The sequence below is a fragment of the Rhododendron vialii genome, chromosome 7a (genome assembly GCF_030253575.1).
Source record: "Rhododendron vialii isolate Sample 1 chromosome 7a, ASM3025357v1".
Classification (NCBI taxonomy): domain Eukaryota; kingdom Viridiplantae; phylum Streptophyta; class Magnoliopsida; order Ericales; family Ericaceae; genus Rhododendron; species Rhododendron vialii.
In genome coordinates, this window is record NC_080563.1 from 8,454,250 (window position 1) to 8,477,518 (window position 23,269).

General features: G+C 39.9%; 2 protein-coding genes across 2 annotated transcripts; one reads left to right on the forward strand and one right to left on the reverse strand.

The window, feature by feature from the left end:
- Positions 1–1,744: 1,744 nt before the first annotated feature.
- Positions 1,745–21,474, reverse strand: LOC131332620 (putative disease resistance RPP13-like protein 1). Its single transcript, XM_058366919.1, has 2 exons — positions 17,550–21,474; positions 1,745–2,322 (listed from the first exon to the last, which is right to left on the reverse strand). The coding sequence occupies exons 1-2, from the start codon at positions 21,346–21,348 to the stop codon at positions 1,745–1,747; spliced, it is 4,377 nt and encodes a 1,458-aa protein (XP_058222902.1). The 5' UTR covers positions 21,349–21,474.
- On the forward strand, positions 11,015–12,032 carry LOC131334800 (uncharacterized). Its single transcript, XM_058370056.1, has one exon. It carries the CDS (start codon positions 11,084–11,086, stop codon positions 11,903–11,905), a length of 822 nt encoding a protein of 273 aa, XP_058226039.1. The 5' UTR covers positions 11,015–11,083; the 3' UTR covers positions 11,906–12,032.
- Positions 21,475–23,269: the final 1,795 nt, after the last annotated feature.

Consider the following 23,269-nt stretch of genomic DNA (forward strand, 5'->3'; position numbering starts at 1 on the left):
GGTATTTTTCTATGCTAAGACCTTTCTTTTGGGTAACATTGGAGAGCATAGCCCCGAGAAAGGAAAGTTTTGCCTTGTGTTAAACATGGTTAATTTAAATGGTTGACATCTTTGAGGGAATAATCATTCTATCCAAGCCTTTCAAAAAATAATAATAATAATAATCATTCTATCCAAATCTAGAGTAGCTAGACATTGCTCAATTTTTGTTTGATAAGGGCATTGAGCCAGATTCTATCATCGAATCACCTAACATTTACTCTTGGCCAAATCAGTATCCTCTAGAAATAAACACATTGAACCAATGTTTCACTACTATACATAAACACATACATTGTCTTCTTGTTTCATGGTGTGCTCATATCATAGTTGATCCAGAAAACTGAAGAGCTTAATGAGACTTTCACCCCCATTTTATATGGAGGACACATGGGGATATCGCAGGTAAAACCAGCCCACCAAACCAGTAATAGTAATGATTTCATGAACGCAAAAAACTGATGAAAGAATATACTCAAAATTTCTATAAATCAAAAGGCGTCGTGGCAACACATAATTCGAAAACTACATTATGAAATATGAGTCTAGTAGCTAAACGTTCTACCAAATCTTCGAAAATGATACCAAATAAATGGAGGGGGATTAACAAATGAGAGTGTCGTGGGAAGGAAAGTAGGAAGAACGACATAAACAAAGGCATTAGACACAATACGGATAATTTAACCTAAATAGTTTTGTCCTTACAAGACTTGAAATCTAATCACGCAAATACACACAAGCACGCAAACATATTTTGATCATCCAATTGAACACATCCTCAGAGCTGGTTTAGAACACAGCAATCTGGAAATTCATCATGTTAAACTTCAAACGGTTGGTTCCATAAATGTATCAGCTGAAGGGCTGCAAAAGATTTGAGAGATGAGAGAAAGTTAGCACAAGCTTTGCATACATCCAAGCAAAATCCTTAATTCATTATATTCGTTGAAGACTAAGAAGGAAAATTAAAAGCTCAATGCCCATGACTTTAGGCAACCGTCTGAAGACAAACAATTTGTACCCTTTCACTACTATTGTTTGCTATCCCATCCGACAATGTTGCGCATGAAAAGAAAAATGTAAAGTAAGCCCAAGTCCATGCTATTAAGTTTCTCCAAAAGTTTTGTGCTTGTGCTAAAATTTTACTGCAGTGGATGTTTATAAAGTGCATGATAAAAGACATATTTTCTAGTGTCAAGTAAGAAATACACTTGGACAGAGAAAAAAAAAATACTGTATTAAAAGTTTGGAAGATTGAATACCGTCTCCCTTCCTTCTGTTGCAACGCATATCTTTGAGAAATCTCCAAACAAAGAAGCATATATAACTCACTGTCCTCTCATCGTCGTAACTGCATTAGTGCAAACATACAAGTGTTAGAGTGAATTTTCTTGTACAATTCCTTTACGCCTCGTTACATAGCTTTCAATTCTTTTTGCTAAAATACAAGAAAATTACATTTTCTCATGAAGGTTGCAAACGCTTACTAGATTTTTGATTATGTCCATTGCTTTCACTTTTCTATCATGATTAATAGTTATGCTTAGAGTACTAGTTTAATAAGTAGTATAATATTTTCTTGCAACATTCTTTTCTTTTCCTTTCCATGGGTTCCAAACAGAGCCTTAATCTCTAATTAATTAGCTTGAAATACGAAGGAAGGAAGGAAGAAGTGGAGTATTACCTCTTTTACGGAAAACGCACATCAGCTGCTTGGGTCCAAGACATTCCTGTAGTCTATCTTGACTTGAGGGATGTAAGAGATGAAGGGCCAATATTGGCCTTTCTTCTTCTTTTCACACCGCTCTGAAAGTATCGGACACTCAAGGATCTCCAAACTCAAAAGCGAGGGAGGCAGCTGCCTTAATCCTTGCTCCTCAGCAGAAAACGATGCCAGCTTGGGGCAATTCCAGATCTGAAGTTCCGAAAGCAAAGGAATTAGCCCTAGCTTTGTAATGGTCGTGAGATTAGGGCAATCCCAGATACGAAGTCGTTCAAGAGAGGGGAATTCCTTGCAAGATAGCTTCCCCAGATTTGGGAAATCCCAGATACGCAGCTCGATCAGAGAATGGGGCAGCCACATCATCCCATCTTCTTCTTCTTCTACAGGTGGAAATGACGCCCAACCATAACCACGGAGGAAGAGTGTATCGAGAGAGAACAATCTGTTCAAACCCCACTCTGATGGGGGCTTATTACCCCCCTTGTCGACATTGTCCAAGACAAGGAAAGAGAGGTTGGTGAAGTGGGAGGAAATGAGTTCCGTAGCCGCATCAAACCTACCTATTGTCAGCCGATGAAGAGAAGTGAGGTGTGGCAGCCGCTGTAGTTTCTTGCAATTGTGGACCCACAATTCCCTTAGATTGGTTGCGGTGAACCATCCTTCTGGAATGGACTCCACATTCTTACAAAACGATACCGACAAATTACTGAGATTCTTGAGACATCCACCGTCAAAATTGTTTTGCGTCACTTCCGGCAAGGATTTGAGGCTATCACATTCCCAGATTACAAAATATTCCAGAGATGGACAATTTATTTTCATCCCCTTCTCTACCAATACTGACTCCAGCTTTGCACATCCCCAAATGATTATTTTTTTGAGATTGTAGGGCAGACCAGTTCTCGAACTACTTAAGTACGTGAGCGATGGACAACTCCAAACCTCCAATTCCTCGAGACTATTTAGCATCATCAACTCCGGTAGGGATCGTAGAGTGTCACAAGATTTAATATTCAATGTTCTTAGCGTAGACGGCAAACTTGTCTTTGGGAAAGAGATGATACATGGACATGTATCGATAATAAGCTCCTGAAGAGATCTGAGGTTGTGCAACCCTCGTGGCAGCTTCTCCATCTTTTCACAATTTTTTATTTCCAAGTGCTCTAGCAGCATCATGTAAGGAAGCTCGTCATGCTGTTGTAACCCTTCCTCGTGTTCATCTACTTTGAATAAAGAAATAAGTTTGGGACAGCCTTCAATCACCAAGCGTCGGAGAGCAGGAAGATGGTGGTATATTCTAGCTTCATTCCTCCACAATGACGCAAGTTCTCGACAACCATAGAGAGAGAGTTCTTGGAGTCCCATCAACCCGTGAAAAAACCAAATGGGTAGGCACGTGAGACCTTGAATATTTTCAACTCTCAGGGAAGTCAGCGAGCGCAAATGGCCATACCTTGCATTTTCCTCCGCAGCTGTTTCGTTTCCCACTTCTGAATTTGTCAAGGAATTCAGAATCGAAACATCTTTAAGAGATAAGGAGACGAGTGACTCAAACTGAAGTGTATTCCTCACTTCAATTAGCACTGTAAGGCTTGGAACCCACACAACCACCAATAGAGGGCAATCTTCAATATCCAGCTTTTTTAAGCAAAGAAGATTGTTGGGCAATTTTCCAAAAAGCTTGGGACACCTTTTAATAGAGAGCTCTAACAAGCGTGAAAATGCTCGAGATCCCTCCTCCACTTCAAACGAAGACCAATCTTTCCATTCAGCCATGTCCTCAAAGGTTAAAAACTCTAGAGCTGGGAAGGGATTTGAGTTGCCCGACCCGTAGAACTCAAGTCCAACGTTCTGTAATGCTTGCGTACCTTGAATGTAAAGTTTAGTAAGTGACGGTAATTGACCCAGTGGCGGCAAGAAAATGCATTTTTCACAATTTTGGAACTTCAAGTTGACCATGTTAGAGAACAAAGAATTTCCAACCCAAGTTGGAAATGTTAGGCCATGGTAACCATTAATGGTTAGCTCTTTTAACTTCTCGTTAGGTCTTAGCATGTCAAGCACTTCTGAATCAACACTTGTATTGCGAGAATTATTTGTGATGTTACTCCATTTCATCAAGAGCACATCTAAGTGTTGTTTATCCTTCAAGTTGGCCCTCCTGGCATCCATAGCATTCTCCACATTCTCCAACCCTGATATGCAAAGTGTCCCTCTAAGTTGAATCAAGCTGCCCAACTCATTGATGGTAGACCCATTGCCTTGCCTGACAATGAAGTTTGATAATGTTATGAGATTTGTCAATTTACCAATTTTTGGTGGCATTTGTTGTAAGGAATCTGCACCAGTAATATCCAGATGCCTCAAGTTAATAACGTTACTCATCTTTACAGGCAACTTGCTGAGTTTTTTACAATCTCTCAATGTTAGTGTTTGTAGGTTGTAGAGAGTGCTTATTGATTTCGGTAATGTAGAAATCAAGGCACAGGAAAAGTCAAGGAACCTCACATGTTTCAAATCTCCAATTGAACTTGAAAGTTCCCAGATTCCATATTTTCTCAAACTAAGCACGCGTAAGCGTGTAAGACTAGGCAACAAATGGAGGGTAACATCGCTTGTCAAGTAGGAGAATGGTTGGTTGGTACCTCGATCTCTCAATCCAAATGGTAAAAAAGATCGCAAATTTTTGGCTTTTTGGAAGATCTCAAACTTTTTTATGCCATCTCGATAGCCACATGTGTAGGATGAATGGCGAGCCTTAGTGATAATTGTGTCCCCCTCCTTGTTTTGAAGCATCTCCTCCATCCTAAAACAAATTCGTCTTGCCACAAATTGAGCCAAATCGCTGATGAGGTCGTGCATAACAAATAGTGGAACTTCACCACAGCTTGACAGTTGAAAAAATGACCTCGATGACAATTCACGAAAGTAATCACATCCAAGATCTTCCATTTGCTTTTGTCCCATTGGTTTCTGAATTAAGCCTTCTGCCATCCACCAGAAAACTAGTTCCTTTTCCTCAAATTCGTAATCCTTAGGTAGTATGGAACAATATCCAAAACATTTCTTCAAATGTGAAGGGAGGTGATAGTAGCTTAATCTCAAAGCGAGAAGAATGTCACTTTTCTTGTCCGATAACTCCCACATCTTACTATTCAATACTTCTTCCCACTCATCATCTCTGACTTTACACCGTAGAAGGCCACCGAGTGTCCTCGCAGCCAGAGGCAACCCGTCGCATTTTTTCACAATCTTTCGACCAATTGAAACCAAATTTGAACAAATGTCGATACTTCTATTCTCAAATGCATGTTGGGCAAACACGGACCAACAATCATCCTCTGATAGTTCCTTCAAGGGATGAAATTTATCGATTCCGGCCATCATCGATGCAACATCCCTATTACGTGTTGTTACTATTACCTTACTTCCTAAGGCTCCATCATTAAAGGGACTCTTTAAACTGATCCAATCACCATGCTTTTCATTCCAAACATCATCTAGAACAATCAAGAACTTCTTTCCGGCCAAAGCCTTCTTTAGTTGATTTTGAACTTGATCCAGTGTGTTAAAATGGCAAGTCTGGGAAGTGACAGACTCGAGAATCGTTTTGGTCACACCCACAATATCAAACACTTCAGATACACAAACCCACGCTTTCATCTCAAAATGTTCTCCCACCGTTTTGTCGTTGTAGACATCCTGAGCAAGGGTGGTCTTGCCGACCCCACCCATACCCACAATGGGAACTATACCTACCTTTTCATTACTAGATTGACCGCATTGGAGCAACTCCAGTATCGCCTTTTTATCCTCATCCCTACCATATAAACGTGGTTCATGAATCAAAGATGAAGTTTGTGGCCTTTGTGAAGTTTCAGTAGATGTCCGGACAACAAAATTTTGCAAGCCAAGCCCTGCTCTTCGATCAAAAAGATCTTGCAACCTGGCTGTGATCGCATCTATCTGGGACCTCATCCTAAAACCAGACACTATGGTGCTTGGTTTGAAATTCATACAACAAGTAGGTACTAAGGCACGTACCTTGCTGGTGCTAGCTCGAGGCTCTTCCATCACCTTTTGCCGCAAGGCTTCAGTGGCGAACTCGTCCAGCACGTCATCGAGATCGTAAGCCAAGTCCTCGAGATCCTCCAGCCACAGCTTGATACCCCGTTGATCTGTTATTTGCTTCTCCTCAGCATCTGCAAGCACTGACTCTATTTGCTCCAACATTCTGCTCCATTTCGTCAGCCGAGTGTCAATCCGCTCCCTCCGTGCAAAGTTCCACAGATCACCGGAAGCCAATTTCTGAAACACCACCTGGATGAAAGCGGAGACAAAGATTTCCGCAATAACCATTGTTTGTTGTGTGAAAAGAAAGTTGTGAGATAGAGAGAACTATACTGAGAGATACAAAAGAAGGGATGCTTCGCCTGGTTGGTGACCTCCAAATGAATCTACCTTTTCTTTTTTCTTTTTTTCTTCTACATGATGCGTGAAAGCTGTGGCCAACTTTACCTCTAACAAAATATTTACCGGGATAATAGAATGTTTTTTAGTCTTTTTTATTGTTCCCTTACATCGAATGTGATACAATCCTAGTTTTGGATATGCAAATGGACCTACAGAACTATTCAAAAGAATTTTTTTTTTTCAAAAAGGAAGAAATTTACAATGGACCGCTCTTAAAAAGATGCACAACAATACAAGAGGTAAAGAAGCACAAGTGCATTTTTACTCGGAAATTCCAGGAAGGGCATGTTTGATGTTGGGATTGCAATCCTGCATCCATACTCAGAAAAATGTTGGGCTACTTGTTCCCAGGATTGATTAGTTGCACGTTTGTCGCATAGGACTAAAGGTAAGATTGGATTAAAAAAATATACTATTTGCTCCCTGTCTATCTAATGGTAAAAATGATTCTATACTCCTTATCACATCTTCCATCCCACCTAAGTCAAACATAGTCTTACTAATGTCGTACTACTTAAAATCTCATCTATTATCTCAAGAATCCACACGTCCCATTTAACCCCATTATTAATCTCATCATTCCCATTTTTGTTAAAAAAAATAATCCAGCAATTTGATGTGCCTGAGGGTCAGTGTTGTACGTACATCTAAATATGGTGGGTACGAAATTAACTTTTGTGGCCCCAATTACAACCATTTTCATGAGAATGGAGCCATGTCAGCCATTTTCATTAGAAATTGAATGGAATCGAACTCTGAGGCCCGAATTTAGGGGAAGGAATAAACTACATTTGTTCAATTGAAATAAAGTGAAGTATTGGTGTTTATGAGACATTTGGGTGAAAGTTTAGGGGTCACTTCGAAAGTGCACCCGCTAAGAAAGGGTACCGTGTCCACTTTTATATCTCGAGACACATAGATTCACATCTCATCACAAAATATCATTATCACCACTAAAATTTGTATTCTGTAGAATCTGTGCCACAAAACTTTGTAACCGACGCAAGGAAAAAAAATTTACGTTACCAAACCAATCCAAACCAAGCCGACCAAAAACGACTTTTGCTAATTCAGAATTCTAGGCTGGGGAACGTGGTCCCCCAAGGAATTGAATTTCTTTGTCCATGACAGTTGTGATGGTAATTATTCATCTGCGGATCTGCCCAATTATAATCTGATTAACAGAGCCAAAGGTTTCAATAATGGCATCTCTCAAATGGGTCGAATGTGGTCCTGGTTAGAATTGGGGATGCGCGCTTCTCTGTAGTGCACCCTGTAGGGCAGATTTGGATCGTTCATTTTGACAATCAATGGTTCACATATGTTTGCTAACTTTTACCGGTAAGAGTTAACTCTGACCGATAAGAGTGCTTCGACGAATTTCACGAGACACGGCTAGAAAGACAGCTTTGATAATAAAGCATAGATAGATAATAGCATTGGGCCCTATGCTTGAAATTTCTCACGGTAGAGAAGAAGTCAATAATGGCATCTCTCCAATGGGTCGAATGTGGTCCCGGTTGGAATCCGGGAATGCACGCTTCCCTGTAAGGCAGATTCGGACCGTTCATCTTGACAATCAATGGTTTAAATATATTTGTTAGCTTTTACCGGTAAGAGTGCTTCGACAAATCTCACGAGTCATGGCTGTAGTGGCCCAGAGTAATCAAGCTCGGGCCAACCCTGAGGCGCCTCGCATCCCGGTTTGGACCATGGTGCCCGACTGTACATAGGCACGAGGCGATGTTATTAAAGGCTCGGGCAGCCTTTGGGATTTTATTCAACACATAATCAAGCGACCATGCTTGATGCCTCAGGAACAATCCCCCGTCTCGGCGAACCAGATCCCTCGGGCAAACGCGTCACCATGATGTAGGCTGAGACGGCTACAACACGAAGATCATCATTGGTGCTGATCTGGCATATAACGTCACCCGAGGCAGTTACCCGAGCGTATCCTCCACGCGCTAGCTTGGAGGCCATGCAAACCAAGGTCTATAAATACAAATGGACTCTAACTTAGAGATATATGTCATTCTGCCCTAATCTTAAACCTATATACTTCTCCCTACATTTAACTTGATCGTTGGAGGGTCATTGGGCTTCCACAGCCCTAGTGACTTGTTGCAAGTACGGCGGCGGGCATGCAAAGCAACAGAGGAAAGAACCAGAATTGAATCACGGTCAAGATCCCGATAAACCGAACCCCCACAATAGCCAGAAAGATGGCTTTGATAAATCATAGACAGAGAGCATTGGGCCCTATGCTTGATTTCTTTTTTTCTTCTCTCGATGTACCCTTTCGAGTTTAATAAAATGTTTCGTTTGTCGAGGGAAAAAAAAAAAATTTCTCACGGTAGAGATCGAAGAAGTCAATAATGGAATCTTTGAAAGTGGGTCGAATGTGGCCCCAAATGCAAGTTAGTCTAGGTTGGGCTCACCCTAGTCCTGTTGATTTGATTGGAACCGCTTTGTCTTCTTGGGCTCGCCAAGTTGATATCCATGCCAAAAAATATCAAGTTGATCGAAAAATGATAACAACGTGAGTCAGCATATTATCTTTCGGTTTACTCTGAAAAATTAGACAAGCCATTGGTCTTTGAAGACAAATATGATGTAGCGACTAATTGGTACAATTGACTCGAGATTTTTTCACAAAATAAATGGTTTTGATGAGATGATAGGATTGAAGGTGTATCTAACCATTGAGTCACATCAATGTGTGCTATGCTCAAGTAGGGCTGTAAACGAGTTGAGCTTTATCGAGCTCGAGCTCGGATCGTTTACTAAACGAGCCAAAAACTTGAGCACGAGCTTTAACGAGCCGAGCTTAGTCATTTACTAACGAGCCTATTTAATCGAGTCGAGCCTCCCTTAACGATCCGAACTTTTGTCAAACAAACCGACTAAACGAGCTGAAAACTCGAGCTTGACTCGTTTACTAAACGAGCCCAGCGTTAATGAATCAAGGAAAAGCCGAGTTCACGAGCTGCTCGGTTCGTTTACAGCCCTATGCTCAAGGCAATACCACCCAATCACCCACTACCTTATCCAGTACGGTATTCAGAACCTTGCCACCCACTCTCCAAACCAACGAAAAGCAAAAGAAAAGGAAGTAAAATAGCAAGCCAAGCCTAGACTTCTTTTGATTCAGAAGGCAAGTAAGATGACTAAGCTTTTCTGAATGTTCTTTAAAACGATTATTATGAAGAAAAAGAACTCTTATATTGAATATGTGTATGGACCTGAAGAATAAACGACCCACAACATAATAATAATAATTAATAAGAGACAGTTGCAAGCTAATGTTTGTATATTACTGTAGGAGTAATGTGTATTCTATTTTATCTATACAACTATACAAGGCACGGGCTGCAAACAGGTGATTTGCGTAAGATTTAACGAGTCTTTTTCTCTTCAGTGTTACAAATTTTGACCGAAATAAGTTAATGACAAGGAGCCCGGGTATATATTGAAAGAAAATGTGAAATGTGTAATATTGAAATGAAGAACAGGAGAGAGATTCATTTTCTTTTTATTGATTTTACGATGATCGTTACAGAAATTCGAAGAGGGGGTGAGTGAGACAAAGAGGAAAATTTCGAGAGATGTCTAGGTATTTAACCCTTTTTTTTTTATTGTTTCCATACATCGAACGGTAACAACGCTAGTATGTGGATGTGCAAATGGACCTAAAAGAACTTTTCGAAAGAATTTTTTTTCAAAACGGAAAAAATTTACAATGGACCGCTCTTAAAAAGATGCACAACAATACTGTACAAGAGACAAGCTACTGTTTGTTGGAAGATGCTACGGTATCCCCTCTTGTCTCGGGGATACCCGACAAAAACGGCATAACCCAAACACAAATAGCTTTTCAAAAATGGCATCAACTTTTTAAAAATGGCATAACAACTCACAAAAATGGGCATAACACTGACTACAGTTTTCCCGAGACAAGGTTACTATTTATTTGTTAAGGTGTCCCCCAAATGGCATAACAAATCACACAAATGGGTATAAACATTCTCACACAGAGATATAACGGAGGCAAAACGGAAGGACACCGTAAGAGGAGACAAGTGTATACCCAATCATTCCCATGTTTGTAAATTACAATATGGGATCATTATAAAATGACTAGTTTGTACTTGTATGGGCAACAAAACAGGATTTCTTGTGTCAGTGTGTGTAGAAGATCTGATACTTATTTTCTGCTTTACTGTTATTACTAATTTAGAACAAAGTTCTAAAATTACAGGTAAAGAAGCCCAAGCGCATTTTTACAACATATGGAGCGATATCCTAGGATTAACTAGTTGCCCGTTTGTCGGGTAGGACTAAAAGTAAAATTGGATTAAAAAATAGACTATTTGCTCACTTAATGCCCCATGTACGGGGGCTATCGAATTCCACACGAGGTGATATAAGCTAATTCAGAGTGCTGAGATTATACCCCGCACGTCTATCTAATGATAAAAAATAATTCTTCACTCCTTATCCCATCTTTCATCCTACTCAAATCAAACATAGTCCTACTAATCTCGTTCAACTTAAAATCTCATCTATTATCCCAAGAACCCACATGTCTCATTTAACCCGGGCCGTTTTTTCCCAGAAATAATCCAATAATCAAATGTGCCTCGTTAGTATTGTACGTGCATACAAATATGGTGGGTACAAATTTATGGACCACAATTATTTTATTTTTTTTTTGGTCAGTATGGATCACAATTATTGTGGTTCACAAGTGCAAAAAGAAAATAAAAAATTATGGCCCCAAATACAACCATTTTCTTGAGAATGGAGCCATGTGAGGCATTTTAGTGAGAGAGAAATTACTCAACAATGGAATCAACAACAGCCTCCACTCGTTTGTTCTCCCCAAAATCATCCTCAGTACTCATCCCAAATTCATTTCACTCATTCCTCAAACCATCAAAGACCCATCTCCCTGCCATAGCCCAACTTCATCTCAAGTACTTCACCAACACTCCTATTTGCTTCAAAACCACAAACACCACTCGTCGGGGGTTCTCCATAGTGCAGACCAGAGCTACCGTTGATGATCAGACAGGCCGAGTTACCGATAGCCGTCTTCTTGTTGATCAGGAAGAAGAACAACCAAACAAGGAAGTACAGGAGTGTGTGAAAGTGCTGAAGAACGCTGCTAAAACGAGACGGGTAGCGGCTAAGGAGGTTCTATCTGCTCTGTCTGTGATGGAGAAGGCAAAGCTGGATCCCTCTGGGTTTCTTGAGACTCTCGGTGGTGGATCGAAATCTCCCGGGAGAACCTGGATGCTCATTTTCACCGCTAAGGATGGCTTAAAGAGCGGCGGTTACATTCCCATTACAGCCGTCCAGAGGTTCGATGCCGCTGCGAAGAGGATCGAGAACGGAGTCTTCCTCGGACCGCTCGGGTGCTTGACATTTGAAGGCAGGTTTTCGTGGAAGAAGAGAATACTTGCTTTCGTATTTGAGCGCATCCGCATAAAAATCGGACCGTTCAACTCTTTCGAGATACCGTTTGGAGGAAAAGATGAGAGAGAGCCAAGCACGAAAGATCCATTTTTCATCTGGTTTTACATTGATGAAGAAATAGCTGTTGCACGAGGCAGGAGCGGAGGGACGGCATTTTGGTGCCGCTGCCGCCGTGTCGCCAGTTATTGATTTATTCCAACGATATACTATACTTGTGAGTTGTAAGTAGATTCTTCAAGGCATGAGAAGCAGTTGTTGCACCATAAATACATTCATTGATCTGAATAGTAATTGCATACTGGATCCAATTGAGACATTTTCCTCTTGGTTACGGTTAATGGAATCTTTGAAAATGCTGAAAAAAAAGAGAGTAAGAAATTGGACGGAATCTAACTCCGAAGCTCGAATTTAAGGGAAGTAATAAACCACAGGCGTTCAATTGAAATAAAGTGAAGTTATATGTGTTTATGAGACATTCGGGTGAAAGTTTAGGGCCGGATCACTTTGAAATCTTTCCTATAAAGAAAAACATATAATGGAACTAATTCATTCAAACTAGCCCTTCAATGAAGAAACCGCCTCCCCTAAAAGAAGGTACCCTGTATCTAATAAACATGATTATTTCAAATTAACGAAGGGCAGACCTTACTTGAGCCAAAGGTTTTTATCTAATAAACATGAATATTTCAATTAAAAGCCAAAAGAAAAGACACATCTAGCAGATATACCAAACAAGAAATAACGTACGCCCAAAATAAATCAAGTTGATCGAAAAACGATAACGATGTCAGTTGAGCATATTTATCTTTCAATTCACTCTGAAAGTTTGTAGACTAGCCATTAATCTTTTGAGACAAATATGACGAGCTACTGATTGGTACAATTGACTCGAGAATTTTCACAAAATAAACGGTTTTGATGTGGCAACAGGACCGAAGATGGATTTAACCATTGACTCGCATCACTGCGGGCTATGCTCAAGGCATACCACCCACACCCCAAACCAACGAAAAGCAACACCAAGTAAAATGGCAGACCGAGACTTCTTTTGATTCAGAAGGCAAGTAAGATGACTAAGCTTTTCTGAATGCTCTTTAAAACGATTATTATGAAGAAGAAAAAAACTCTTATTTTGGATATGTGTATGGACCGGAAGAATAAACGACCCACAACATAATAAGAGACAGTTGCAAGCTAATGTTTGAATATTATTGTAGGAGTAATGTGTATCCTATTTCATATATACACAGTACGGGCTGCAAACAGGTGATTTGAGCAAGATCTAATGAGTCTTTTTCTCTTCAATGTTACGAATTTTGACCAAAATAAGTTAATGACAAGGAACCCAGGGTATATATTGAAGAAAATGTGAATGTGTAATACAGAAATGAAGAACAGGAGAGAGATTCATCTTCTTATTAATTTCACGATGATCACTGCAGAAAGATACCTTGAGGTATGTATCAACACAGCTGAGCTAACCACCTTCTAAACTCATCAAGATTCCTTTCTAACCAACTCATTGACGCCACTAACTACCTGACCACATGAGCTTCAGCTCCGTAGCTAATTCGGTTAACTGCACAGCAGGTTTTACAACTAACTGATTACGCATTTAGTGACCCTTACTAACACACCCCTGCAAACTCCTGGGTGGCTCAACAACCGTGAGTTTGGATTTGAGAAACAGAGAAAAAAAGCAGTAGAAGAAATTAGATTCCCCCAAGAACCAACTTATCGATAAGGAAATATTATAACAGTGCTGGTACGAACAACTGAAACCATCATTACAGTGAGTGCAATTCAATGCTGCAAACAAACTAACTAGCTGCACTTCATCAACTAAAGTATCATTTCCATTTTAATGGCCTCTGAACCTCAAATATTAGGTCTGCCCTGCCTTCTGAGAACAAATTCTTGGAGCTTTGATCATTCTACAAGGCATCTCTTGAAGTCATCTATTGAGTAGTCCCTGAGAGCATAATGGGACTTCTCCCATAGAACCCTTCTAGTTCTAATGATATTAATCAAATCCATATGGTCAAGATCACTCCCATCGAACAGAATTTCATTCGTTGTCAACCGTAGACTGTAGAGACAGTATTACTGCAAATAGGCATGATTCCCAGCATCGTTTTTCAACTCCTGTGTATCTGTTCTGAAGCCACCAAGCTAGTAAATCATATGTACTTCAAATAAATACCGTTTTGATCTTGAACATAAGAAATGCAAAAGAGTTTTCTCAATTCGGAATATATTCCTCTTGGTCAATTCACTAGCAGTATGGCTTTTTCCCTGCATGGCTTGCCTCAGAAAAATCTTCTGTTTAAGAGGGCTTAAGTTTATCCTGAAAAGCCCGCACGTGAGGTCCAATTACTGAACGATTCCTCCCACTTCTCATAGAAGAAGGAGCCCTTGCTGCAATCCCGTCTCCAGGAGATGGGAATCACCTTTATCACTGTGTAGCACCATGCCATTAACAAGCCTCTTAATTCAGGATCTCCTCCCAAGCATGCAGGTTTCTTCTAAAAGACAGGTTCTGAGATTGGTTGTAATTGTCAAATAGGATCCCAATTCTAGCTGTTTTCTGATTTGAAATCATATACAATCTTGAAAAGGCTTCCATGAGAGTAGATTCTGCCAACCATCAACCAGACCAAAAACAACTTGCTGCACCATTTTCCAGTTTAATCCATAAACCATCTTTTACAATGGCAGCAGTGTTTGAATCTTCATTTCCCACAGAGCAGATATGTGCCCAAATTCTTAATTTTTGTCTTGCTAGCATGTCATTATGCAACCAGTCATGTCCACTTTACACGACCAATACTGTATGTGTAATTCATGGTTAGGTGTTCATTCGTTAGTTTGTCTGCTGATACTGGACATGTGAGAAGGTACAAAACTGATAGATATAATTATAAGCTTGCGCTTTTGGAGCTTGAATTTGCAGAAGCAATGCAAAATAAAAAGGGAATTGAAAAGATCAAAAAGACAGAGAAAGAAATTATATAAAAAAAAGCAATGTAGTGATACGAGTTATATATGACGTGAACATCAATGCATATGTGCACATTGATAAAGTGACCATTCTTTTGGAAATAGGGGCACAGCGATTACGTGACCGTGCATTATTGGGCAGCAAGGTGGTTACACTGGAATTTCTTTTATGCTAAGAATTTTCTTTTGGGTACATTGAAGAGCATAGCCCAGAGAAAGGGGGAAATTTTGCCTTGCGTTAAATATGGTTAATGTAAATGGTTGACATCTTTTAGAGGAGCCAGCCATTGCTCAATTTGTTTGATAAGGGCATCGCGTCAGATTCTGATATTCTATTATCGAATCACTTGGCACTTGCTCCTGGCGATATCAACATCCTCTAGAAAGAAACACATTGAACCAGTTCTTCACCACTAGAAATGAACACGTACTGTCTTCTTGTTTCATGGGGTGCTCATATCATCGTTTTTTATTTTAATCGGCGTGCTCATATAATAGTTGGTCCAGAAAATGAAGAGAATCGGTGGATTAACAAGAATGAGACTTTGACCCCCACTTCAAATGGAGGACACATGGGGATATCGCAGGTAAAACCAACCCACCGACCCAGTAATAGAAATGATTTTATGAACACAAAAAACTGATGGAAGAACATACTCAAATTTTCTATAAATCAAAAGGCAGGCGTCACAACAACACATAATTCAACAACTACATAAAGAAATATGAGTCTAGTAGCAAAAAATTCTGCCGAATCTTTGAAAATGATAGCTAATAAATGGAGGATTGACAAATGAGAGTGTTAGGGGAAGCAAAGTAGGAAGAACGACAGAAACAAAGGCATTCAGACAAAATATGGATAATTTAACCTAAATAGTTCCTACAAGACTTGAAATCTAGTGACACAATTACACAAAGCACGGAAACATATTTTGATCATCCAATTGAAAACATCCTCAGAGCAAATTGACAGCACTGCAATCTGAAAATTCATCATGTTGAACTTCGAACGATTGGCCCCATAAATGTATCTGCTGAAGAGATGAAAAATATTTGAGAGATGTGAGAAAGTTAGCACAAGATTTGGATAAATCCGAGCAAAATAATTACTTCATTATATTTGTTGAAGACTCAGTGGGAAAATTAAAAACTAGCTAAATAAATAAAGATGCTCCACGACTTTATGCAACCGTCTGAGGACAAACAATTAATGTGTACCCTTTCACTACTCTTGTTTGCTATCCCATCCAAAAGTTTTTTGCTTGTGCTAAAATTTTACCGCGGTGGATGTTTATAAAGTACATGATAAAAGACAAATTTTCTAGTGTCAAGTAAGAAATACACTTGGACAGGGGAAAAAAATACCGTATTAAAAGTTGGGAAGATTGAATACCGTCTCCCTTCCTCTTGTTGCAACGTATCTTGAGAAATCTCCAAACAAAGAAGCATAACCCAGTGTCCTCTCATCATAACTGCATTAGTGCAAACATACAGGTGTTAGAGACTGAATTTTCTTGTACAACTCCTTTAAGTCTCGTTAAATAGCTTTCGCTTTTCTATCATGATTAATAGTTATGCTCAGAGTACTAGTTTAATAAGTACTAGTAGTATAATATTTTCTTGCAACATTCTTTTTTTTTTTTATCGGCAAAAGAAAAATTCATTATCATATTCTTGCAACATTATTAGGAAACTTTTTATTCTAACAAAACGCATAGAAAGTATAAAACTTCCTTTCACTTTTTACTCTGTCACTTCACTTTCTCTCACTTCCAATTTTTGACATAATTTTCTTTGTAATCAAACGAAGTTTTAAGGTTTTATTGGTTACAAATATAGTCTCCTTTTTTGGTCTTGTCACGTCAAATTATCCAAAAGTCTATTGTTTTATTAGTACTTGAAACACTTTTATAGTTCTATCACAATGAAAGAGTGAAACAGTAATGTTACAGATAAAAGACCAAAATAGAGTGTGAAAATCACTATCTAAAAGTATATGCTTGTAGACGTTTACGTATATATGTGTGCGTGCGGGTGTAAATACTGTGTGGTGCACTGGAAGGAGTGGTTCGACTATCTAATGCACGTGAATTTCCGAAGATGAGTTGTGCAAACAAGCCCATATATTTTCCAAAAAAAAGCAGCAGCAGCTTGGGTCGAAGACATTCTTGAGGTCTATAGTGCAAGTGTGAAAGGAATTAATAGCTTAATTAATTACTAGCTTGAAATACGATGGAAGAATTGGAATATTACCTTTTTTACGAAAACCGCACATGGGACGGGGGCCATCAGCTGCTTGGGTCGAAGACATTCCTGTAGTCTATCTGGACTTGAGGGATGTGAGAAATGTGGGGCCAATATTGGCCTTTCTTCTTTTCACACTTCTCTTTCAGTTTTGGACATCCGCAGATATACAATCCCAGAAGCGAGGGAGGCAGACGATCGATCAACAGCTCTGAAAGTAACGATCGATCAACAAGCGAGGGAGGCAGCCCTAGCTTTGTAATGGTCGTGAGCTTTGGGCAATCCCCGATATAAAGTAGTTCGAGAGAGGGGAATTCCTTGCAAGACAGCTTCTGCAGATTTGGGAAGTGCAGGATAGTCAGCTCGTTCAGAAAAGGGGGCAGCCACAACATCATCCCATCTTCTTCTTCTTCTACTGGTGGAAATGACGCCCAACCATAACCTTCGAGGGTGAGTTCTCTGAGAGAGGACAATCTGTGCAAACCCCATCCTGATGGGGGCTTATTACCCCCCATGTTGACGTTGTGCAATTCAAGGGAAGTGAGGTTGGTGAAGTGGGAAATGAGTTCCGTAGCCGCATCCCAACTACTTATTGTCAGCGATTGAAGAGAAGTGAGGTTTTTGTAGGCGTGGTGTGGCAGGCCCTTAAGTTTCTTGCACCCCTTGACCCGCAATTCCCTTAGATTGGTTGCGGTGAACCATCCTTGTGGAATGGACTCCACATTCTCACAAAACGCTACCCCCAAATTACTGAGATCCTTGAGACATCCACCATCAACATTGTTTTGAGTCACATCCGGCAAGGATTTGAGGCTATCACATCCCCGGATTACAAAAGATTTGAGAGATGGACAATATATTTTCATCCCCTCCTCTACTAGTACTGACTCCAACTTTGCACATTCCAAAATGTACATTTTTCTGAGATTGCGGGGCAGACCAGTCCTCAAACCACTTAAGTACATGAGCGAAGGACAATTCCAAACGTCCAATTTCTCGAGACTATTCAGCATCATCAACTCAGGTAGGGATCGCAGAGCGTCACAAGATTCAATATGCAATGTTCTTAGCGTAGACGGCAAACCTGTCTTTGGGAAAGAGATGATACATGGACATGCATCGATAATAAGCACCTGAAGAGATCTGAGGTTGTGCAGCCCTCGTGGCAGCTTCTCCATCTTTTTGCAATTTTTTATTTTCAAGTACTCCAGCAGCATCATGTAAGGAAGCTCCTCATGCTGTTGTAGCCCTTCCTCGTCTTCATCTTCTTCAAATAAGGAAATAAGTTTGGGGCACCCTTCAATCACCAAGCGTCGGAGGGTAAGAAGATGGTGGTGTATTCTAACTTCATTCTTCCACAATGATGTCAATTCTGGACAACCATAGAGAGAGAGTTCTTGGAGTCGGGTCAGCCCTTGAACAAACCAACTGGGTAGGCATGTGAGACCTTGAATGTTTTTAATTCCCAGGGAAGTCAGCGAGCTGAAAGGACTATACCTTGCATTTTCTGTCGCAGCTGCTTCATTACCCACTTCTGGATTATTAAAGGAGTTCGGAATCGAAACATCTTTAAGAGATAAGGAGATGAGTGAATCAAACTGACGTGTGTTCCTCACTTCAATTAGCCCTGTTGGGCTTGGAACCCACGCAACGACCAACAGCGGGCAGTCTTCAATATCCAGCTTTCTTAAGGAGGGAAGATTGTTGGGCAATTTTCCCAAAAGCTTCGGACACCTTTTAATGGTGAGCTTTGACAAGCGCGAAAATGCTTGAGATCCCTTCTCCACTTCAAACGGAGACCAATCTTTCCATTCAGCCATGTCCTCAAAGGTTAAAAACTCTAGAGCTGGGAAGGGATTTGAGCTGCCCGACCCATAGAACTCAAGTCCAACGTTCTGTAATGCTTTCGTACCTTGAATGTAAAGTTTTGTAAGTGAGGGTAATCGACCCAGTGGCGGCAAGGAAATGCATTTGTCACAATTTTGGAACTCCAAGTTGACCATGTTAGAGAACAAAGAATTTCCGACCCAAGTAGGAAATGTTAGGCCACGGTAACCATTAATGGTTAGCTCTTTTAACTTCTCATGAGGTCTTAGCATGTCAAGCACTTCTAAATCAACACTTGTATTGCGAGAATTATCTGAGATGTTACTCCATTTCATCAAGAGCACATCTAAGTGTTGTTTATCCTTCAAGTTGGCCCTCCTGGCATCCATATCATTCTCCACATTCTCCAACCCTGATATGCAAAGTGTCCCTCTAAGTTGAATCAAGCTGCCCAACTCATTGATGGTAGACCCATTGCCTTGGCTGACAATGAAGTTTGATAATGTTTGGAGACTTGTCAATTTACCAATTTTTTGTGGCATTTCTTGTAAGGAATCTGCTCCCATAACATCTAGATGCCGCAAGTTAATAAGGTTACTCATGTTTGTTGGCAACTTGCTGAGATTTATACAATATATCAATATTAGTGTTTGTAGGTTATAAAGAGTGCTTACTGATTCCGGTAATGTAGCAATCAAGGCACGTGTAAGGTCAAGAAACCTCAAATGTTTCAAATCTCCAATCGAACTCGAAAGTTCACCGATTTGATATCTTCTCAAACTAAGCACACGTAAGCGTCTAAGACGTGGCAACAATTGGAGGGGAACATCGCTGGTCAAGTTGGAATCATCATCTCTCAATCCAAATGGTAAAAAAGACCGCAGATTTTTGGCTTTTTGGAAGATCTCAAACTTTTGTTTGCCATCTAGATAGCCACGCACGAAGGATGAATGGCGAGCCTTAGTGATAATTGTGTGCCCCTCATTGTTTTCAAGCTTCTCCTCCATCCTAAAACAAATTCGTCTTGCTACAAATTGAGCCAAATCGTTGATGAGGTCATGCATAACAAATCGTGAGACTTCACCACAGCTTGACGGTTGAAAAAATGACCTCGATGACAATTCACAAAAGTAATCGCTTCCAAGATCTTCCATTTGCTTTTGTCCCATTGGTTTCTGAATTAAGCCTTCTGCCATCCACAAGAAAACTAGTTCCTTTTCCTCAAATTTGTAATCCTTAGGCAGTACAGAACAATATCCAAAACACTTCTTCAAATGTGAAGGGAGGTGATAGTAGCTTAATCTCAAAGCGGGAAGAATGTCACTTTTCTTGTCCGAAAACTCCCACATCTTACTATTCAATACTTCTTCCCACTCATCATCTCTGACTTTACACCGTAGAAGGCCACCGAGTGTCCTCGCAGCCAAAGGCAACCCGTCACATTTTTTGACAATCTTTCGACCAATTGAAACCAAATTTGAACTTTTGTCGATACTTCTATTCTCAAATGCATGTTGGGCAAACACGGACCAACAATCATCCTCTGATAGTTCCTTCAAGAGATGAAATTTATCGATTCCGGCCATCATCGATGCAACATCCCTATTACGTGTTGTTACTATTACCTTACTTCCTAAGGCTCCATCATTAAAGGGACTCTTTAAACTGATCCAATCACCATGCTTTTCATTCCAGACATCATCTAGAACAATCAAGAACTTCTTCCCGGTCACGGCGTTCTTTAGTTGATTTTGAACTTGATCCAGTGTGTTAAAATGGCAAGTCTGGGAAGTGACAGACTCAAGAATCGTTTTGGTCACACCCACAATATCAAACACTTCAGATACACAAACCCACGCTTTCATCTCAAAATGTTCTCCCACCGTTTTGTCGTTGTAGACATCCTGAGCAAGGGTGGTCTTGCCGACCCCACCCATACCCACAATCGGAACTATACCTACCTTTTCATTACTAGATTGACCGCATTGGAGCAACTCTAGTATCGCCTTTTTATCCTCATCCCTACCATATAAACGTGGTTCATGAATCAAAGATGAAGTTTGTGGCCTTTGTGAAGTTTTCGCAGATGGCCCAACGACAACAATTTGCAAGCCAAGCCCCGCTCTACGATCAAAAAGATCTTGCAACCTGGCAGTGATCTCATCTATCTGGGACCTCATCCTAAAACCAGACACTATGGTGCTTGGTTTGAAATTCATACAACAAGTAGGTACTAAGGCACGTACCGTGCTGGTGCTAGCTCGAGGCTCTTCCATCACCTTTCGTCGCAATGCTTCAGTGGCGAACTCGTCCAGCACGTCATCGAGATCGTAAGCCAAGTCCTCGAGTTCCTCTAGCCACGGTTTGATACCCGGTTGATCCGTCATTTGCTTCTCTTCAGCATCTGCAAGAACTGACCCTATTTGTTCCAACATGCTGCGCCATTTCGTCAGCAGAGAGTCAATCCGCTCCCTCCGTGCAAAGTTCAACAAATCACGTGAAGCCAATTTCTCGAACAACACCTGGATGAAAGCAGTGAGAAAGATTTCCCCAATAGCCATTGTTTGTTGTGTGAAAAGAGAGTTGTGAGATAGAGAGAGAGAAGTATACTGAGATGCAAAAGAAGGGATGCTTTGCTTGGTAGGCTCAACGTGACCACCAAATGAATCTACCTTTTTTTTTTTTTTTACCTACGTGAAAGCTGTGGCCAACTTACCTTTACCAAATTACGGAGTATTTACGTTTTTTTTTTTTAAATATCTTTTTAATGTTGTGAGACAGAGTACTTAAAAGCCAAAGGAAAGAGACAAATAGTGACGTACATTTAAGGCAGGCGAAGGCGACAAGGGCCTTAGTGTTACCTAATTTTCTGGTTTTTATTCAATCGACGGGAAATCGATTGAAAAATTGTGTTATGATTTGCTGGAATGTAGAGTGTAAAGGTGGAGTTTAAGTTCCTTACCGTTTTTCAAGACTTCTTTGAAAACAAACAATGAAGTTGATGAAATAGGAAAGAAGATTAACAAATAGACTTTAGAAACAAACAATGAAGTGGATGAAATATGGAAGAAGATTAACTAATGGACTTTATTAATCTCCAAAGTAGAAGAACAATTGATTAAGATAATCGAGTGACCAATTACAAGTTATAACTACTCCTAGAAAAGATAAGATAAAGGTCTGTTGGCGTTGTTTGTGTGTCCTTCAAACTGTCTTAATCTCGATCATAAATAGAGGCCCTCTTAAGTTTGAATTTGAATCTTCCCTTCAAGGTGGCAGTTGAACTTCCTTTTAGACTTTGGCAAATAACCTCCACAAACAATGAGAAATCTACGTCCGGAAAAACTGCCTCTTTATCGTGGTTAACTGCTCCTTTGATCATGGGAAAGTCGGATATACTCCCTTTTGACATCTGTCACTTGATCGACACAAGAAACAATACATATAATATTCAATTAATAAAGGAATCATATCATTTATTGGCCACTCGACGGGTAAATAGTTCTTAAAACTTTACTATAGTTTTATTGACATTAATCAGTTTATTCAACTCAAACTTACTTTATTACGGTGAACCAAAGTCACCCTTCATCTTTCCAATTTTGCTCTTGCCACGTGTCGTCCAACCGATGGGTAAAAAGAAAATCACAGTTATGGAGCAAACACTTAGCTCATTGATTTAATCAGAATTTTCACTTTAATGAACCAATTCATGCATAATATTAACATGGAGGAAAGGAAAAATATATAATTGAGGCGGAATTTTTCTTTTCCCATGTTATTCTCTAAATCAGATTGTCCAATTTTCCAAAAAATATTTGATGTAGTCTGATCAGTTCAAATTTTTTTTTTTTTGTTTTGATTTACTACGTACATACTACGATTCAACGGGCAAAGGGAGGGAATTTGAACACCACACCGATAATTTACAAAAAAAAATGACAAATGAAACAATGAAATTCTTCTGCTTTCTGAATTCTAGCTGTAACTTAGGCCAATCACTAAACTTTCATCACAAATCCTCTTATTTGGATATGCATATGAACCAGAAGAACCAGGAAATAAAAAAGAAAAGGAAATTCATAGTGTATCACTCTTTAAAAGATGCACAACATAATTTTTGTCTTTTGGTTTGAGTAAGATCTGATGCTTCTTAATTTTTCGCTTTAATTACTGTTACAAATATTAAACAAAATACTAAAAGTAAGGGCAAAGAAGCCCAGCTAGATTTTGGTGACATGGCTACTGCAAGGATGTAATTCTGTTTAGTCTTGAGCGAAAAATTAATTATTCAGTACCCCTGTCCCGGTTCTTTCCTAGCAAACATTACTATGAGATCCAAGAGTCAAGACTGTGTACGTATTGACTTCATGCGTGTTGGAAAATGCATGAGCCGTGGTGGTGCCCGGAAGCACCTAATAATAGCTCGAATCAAGCCATGCTATGCTTGATTGATCGTAGAATGAAGTCTATTCAAAGTCA

What these genes read in the sequence shown, in the direction of transcription:
- LOC131334800 (XM_058370056.1), top strand. Translation starts at nt 11,084, where the DNA reads ATGGAATCAACAACAGCCTCCACTCGTTTGTTCTCCCCAAAATCATCC.
- LOC131332620 (XM_058366919.1), bottom strand. Translation starts at nt 21,348, where the DNA reads ATGGCTATTGGGGAAATCTTTCTCACTGCTTTCATCCAGGTGTTGTTC. An exon ending in TCTTCAATCGCTGACAATAA is followed by an intron (nt 2,323 to 17,549) that starts GTAGTTGGGATG and finishes GGCTGACAATAG; the next exon opens with GTAGGTTTGATGCGGCTACG.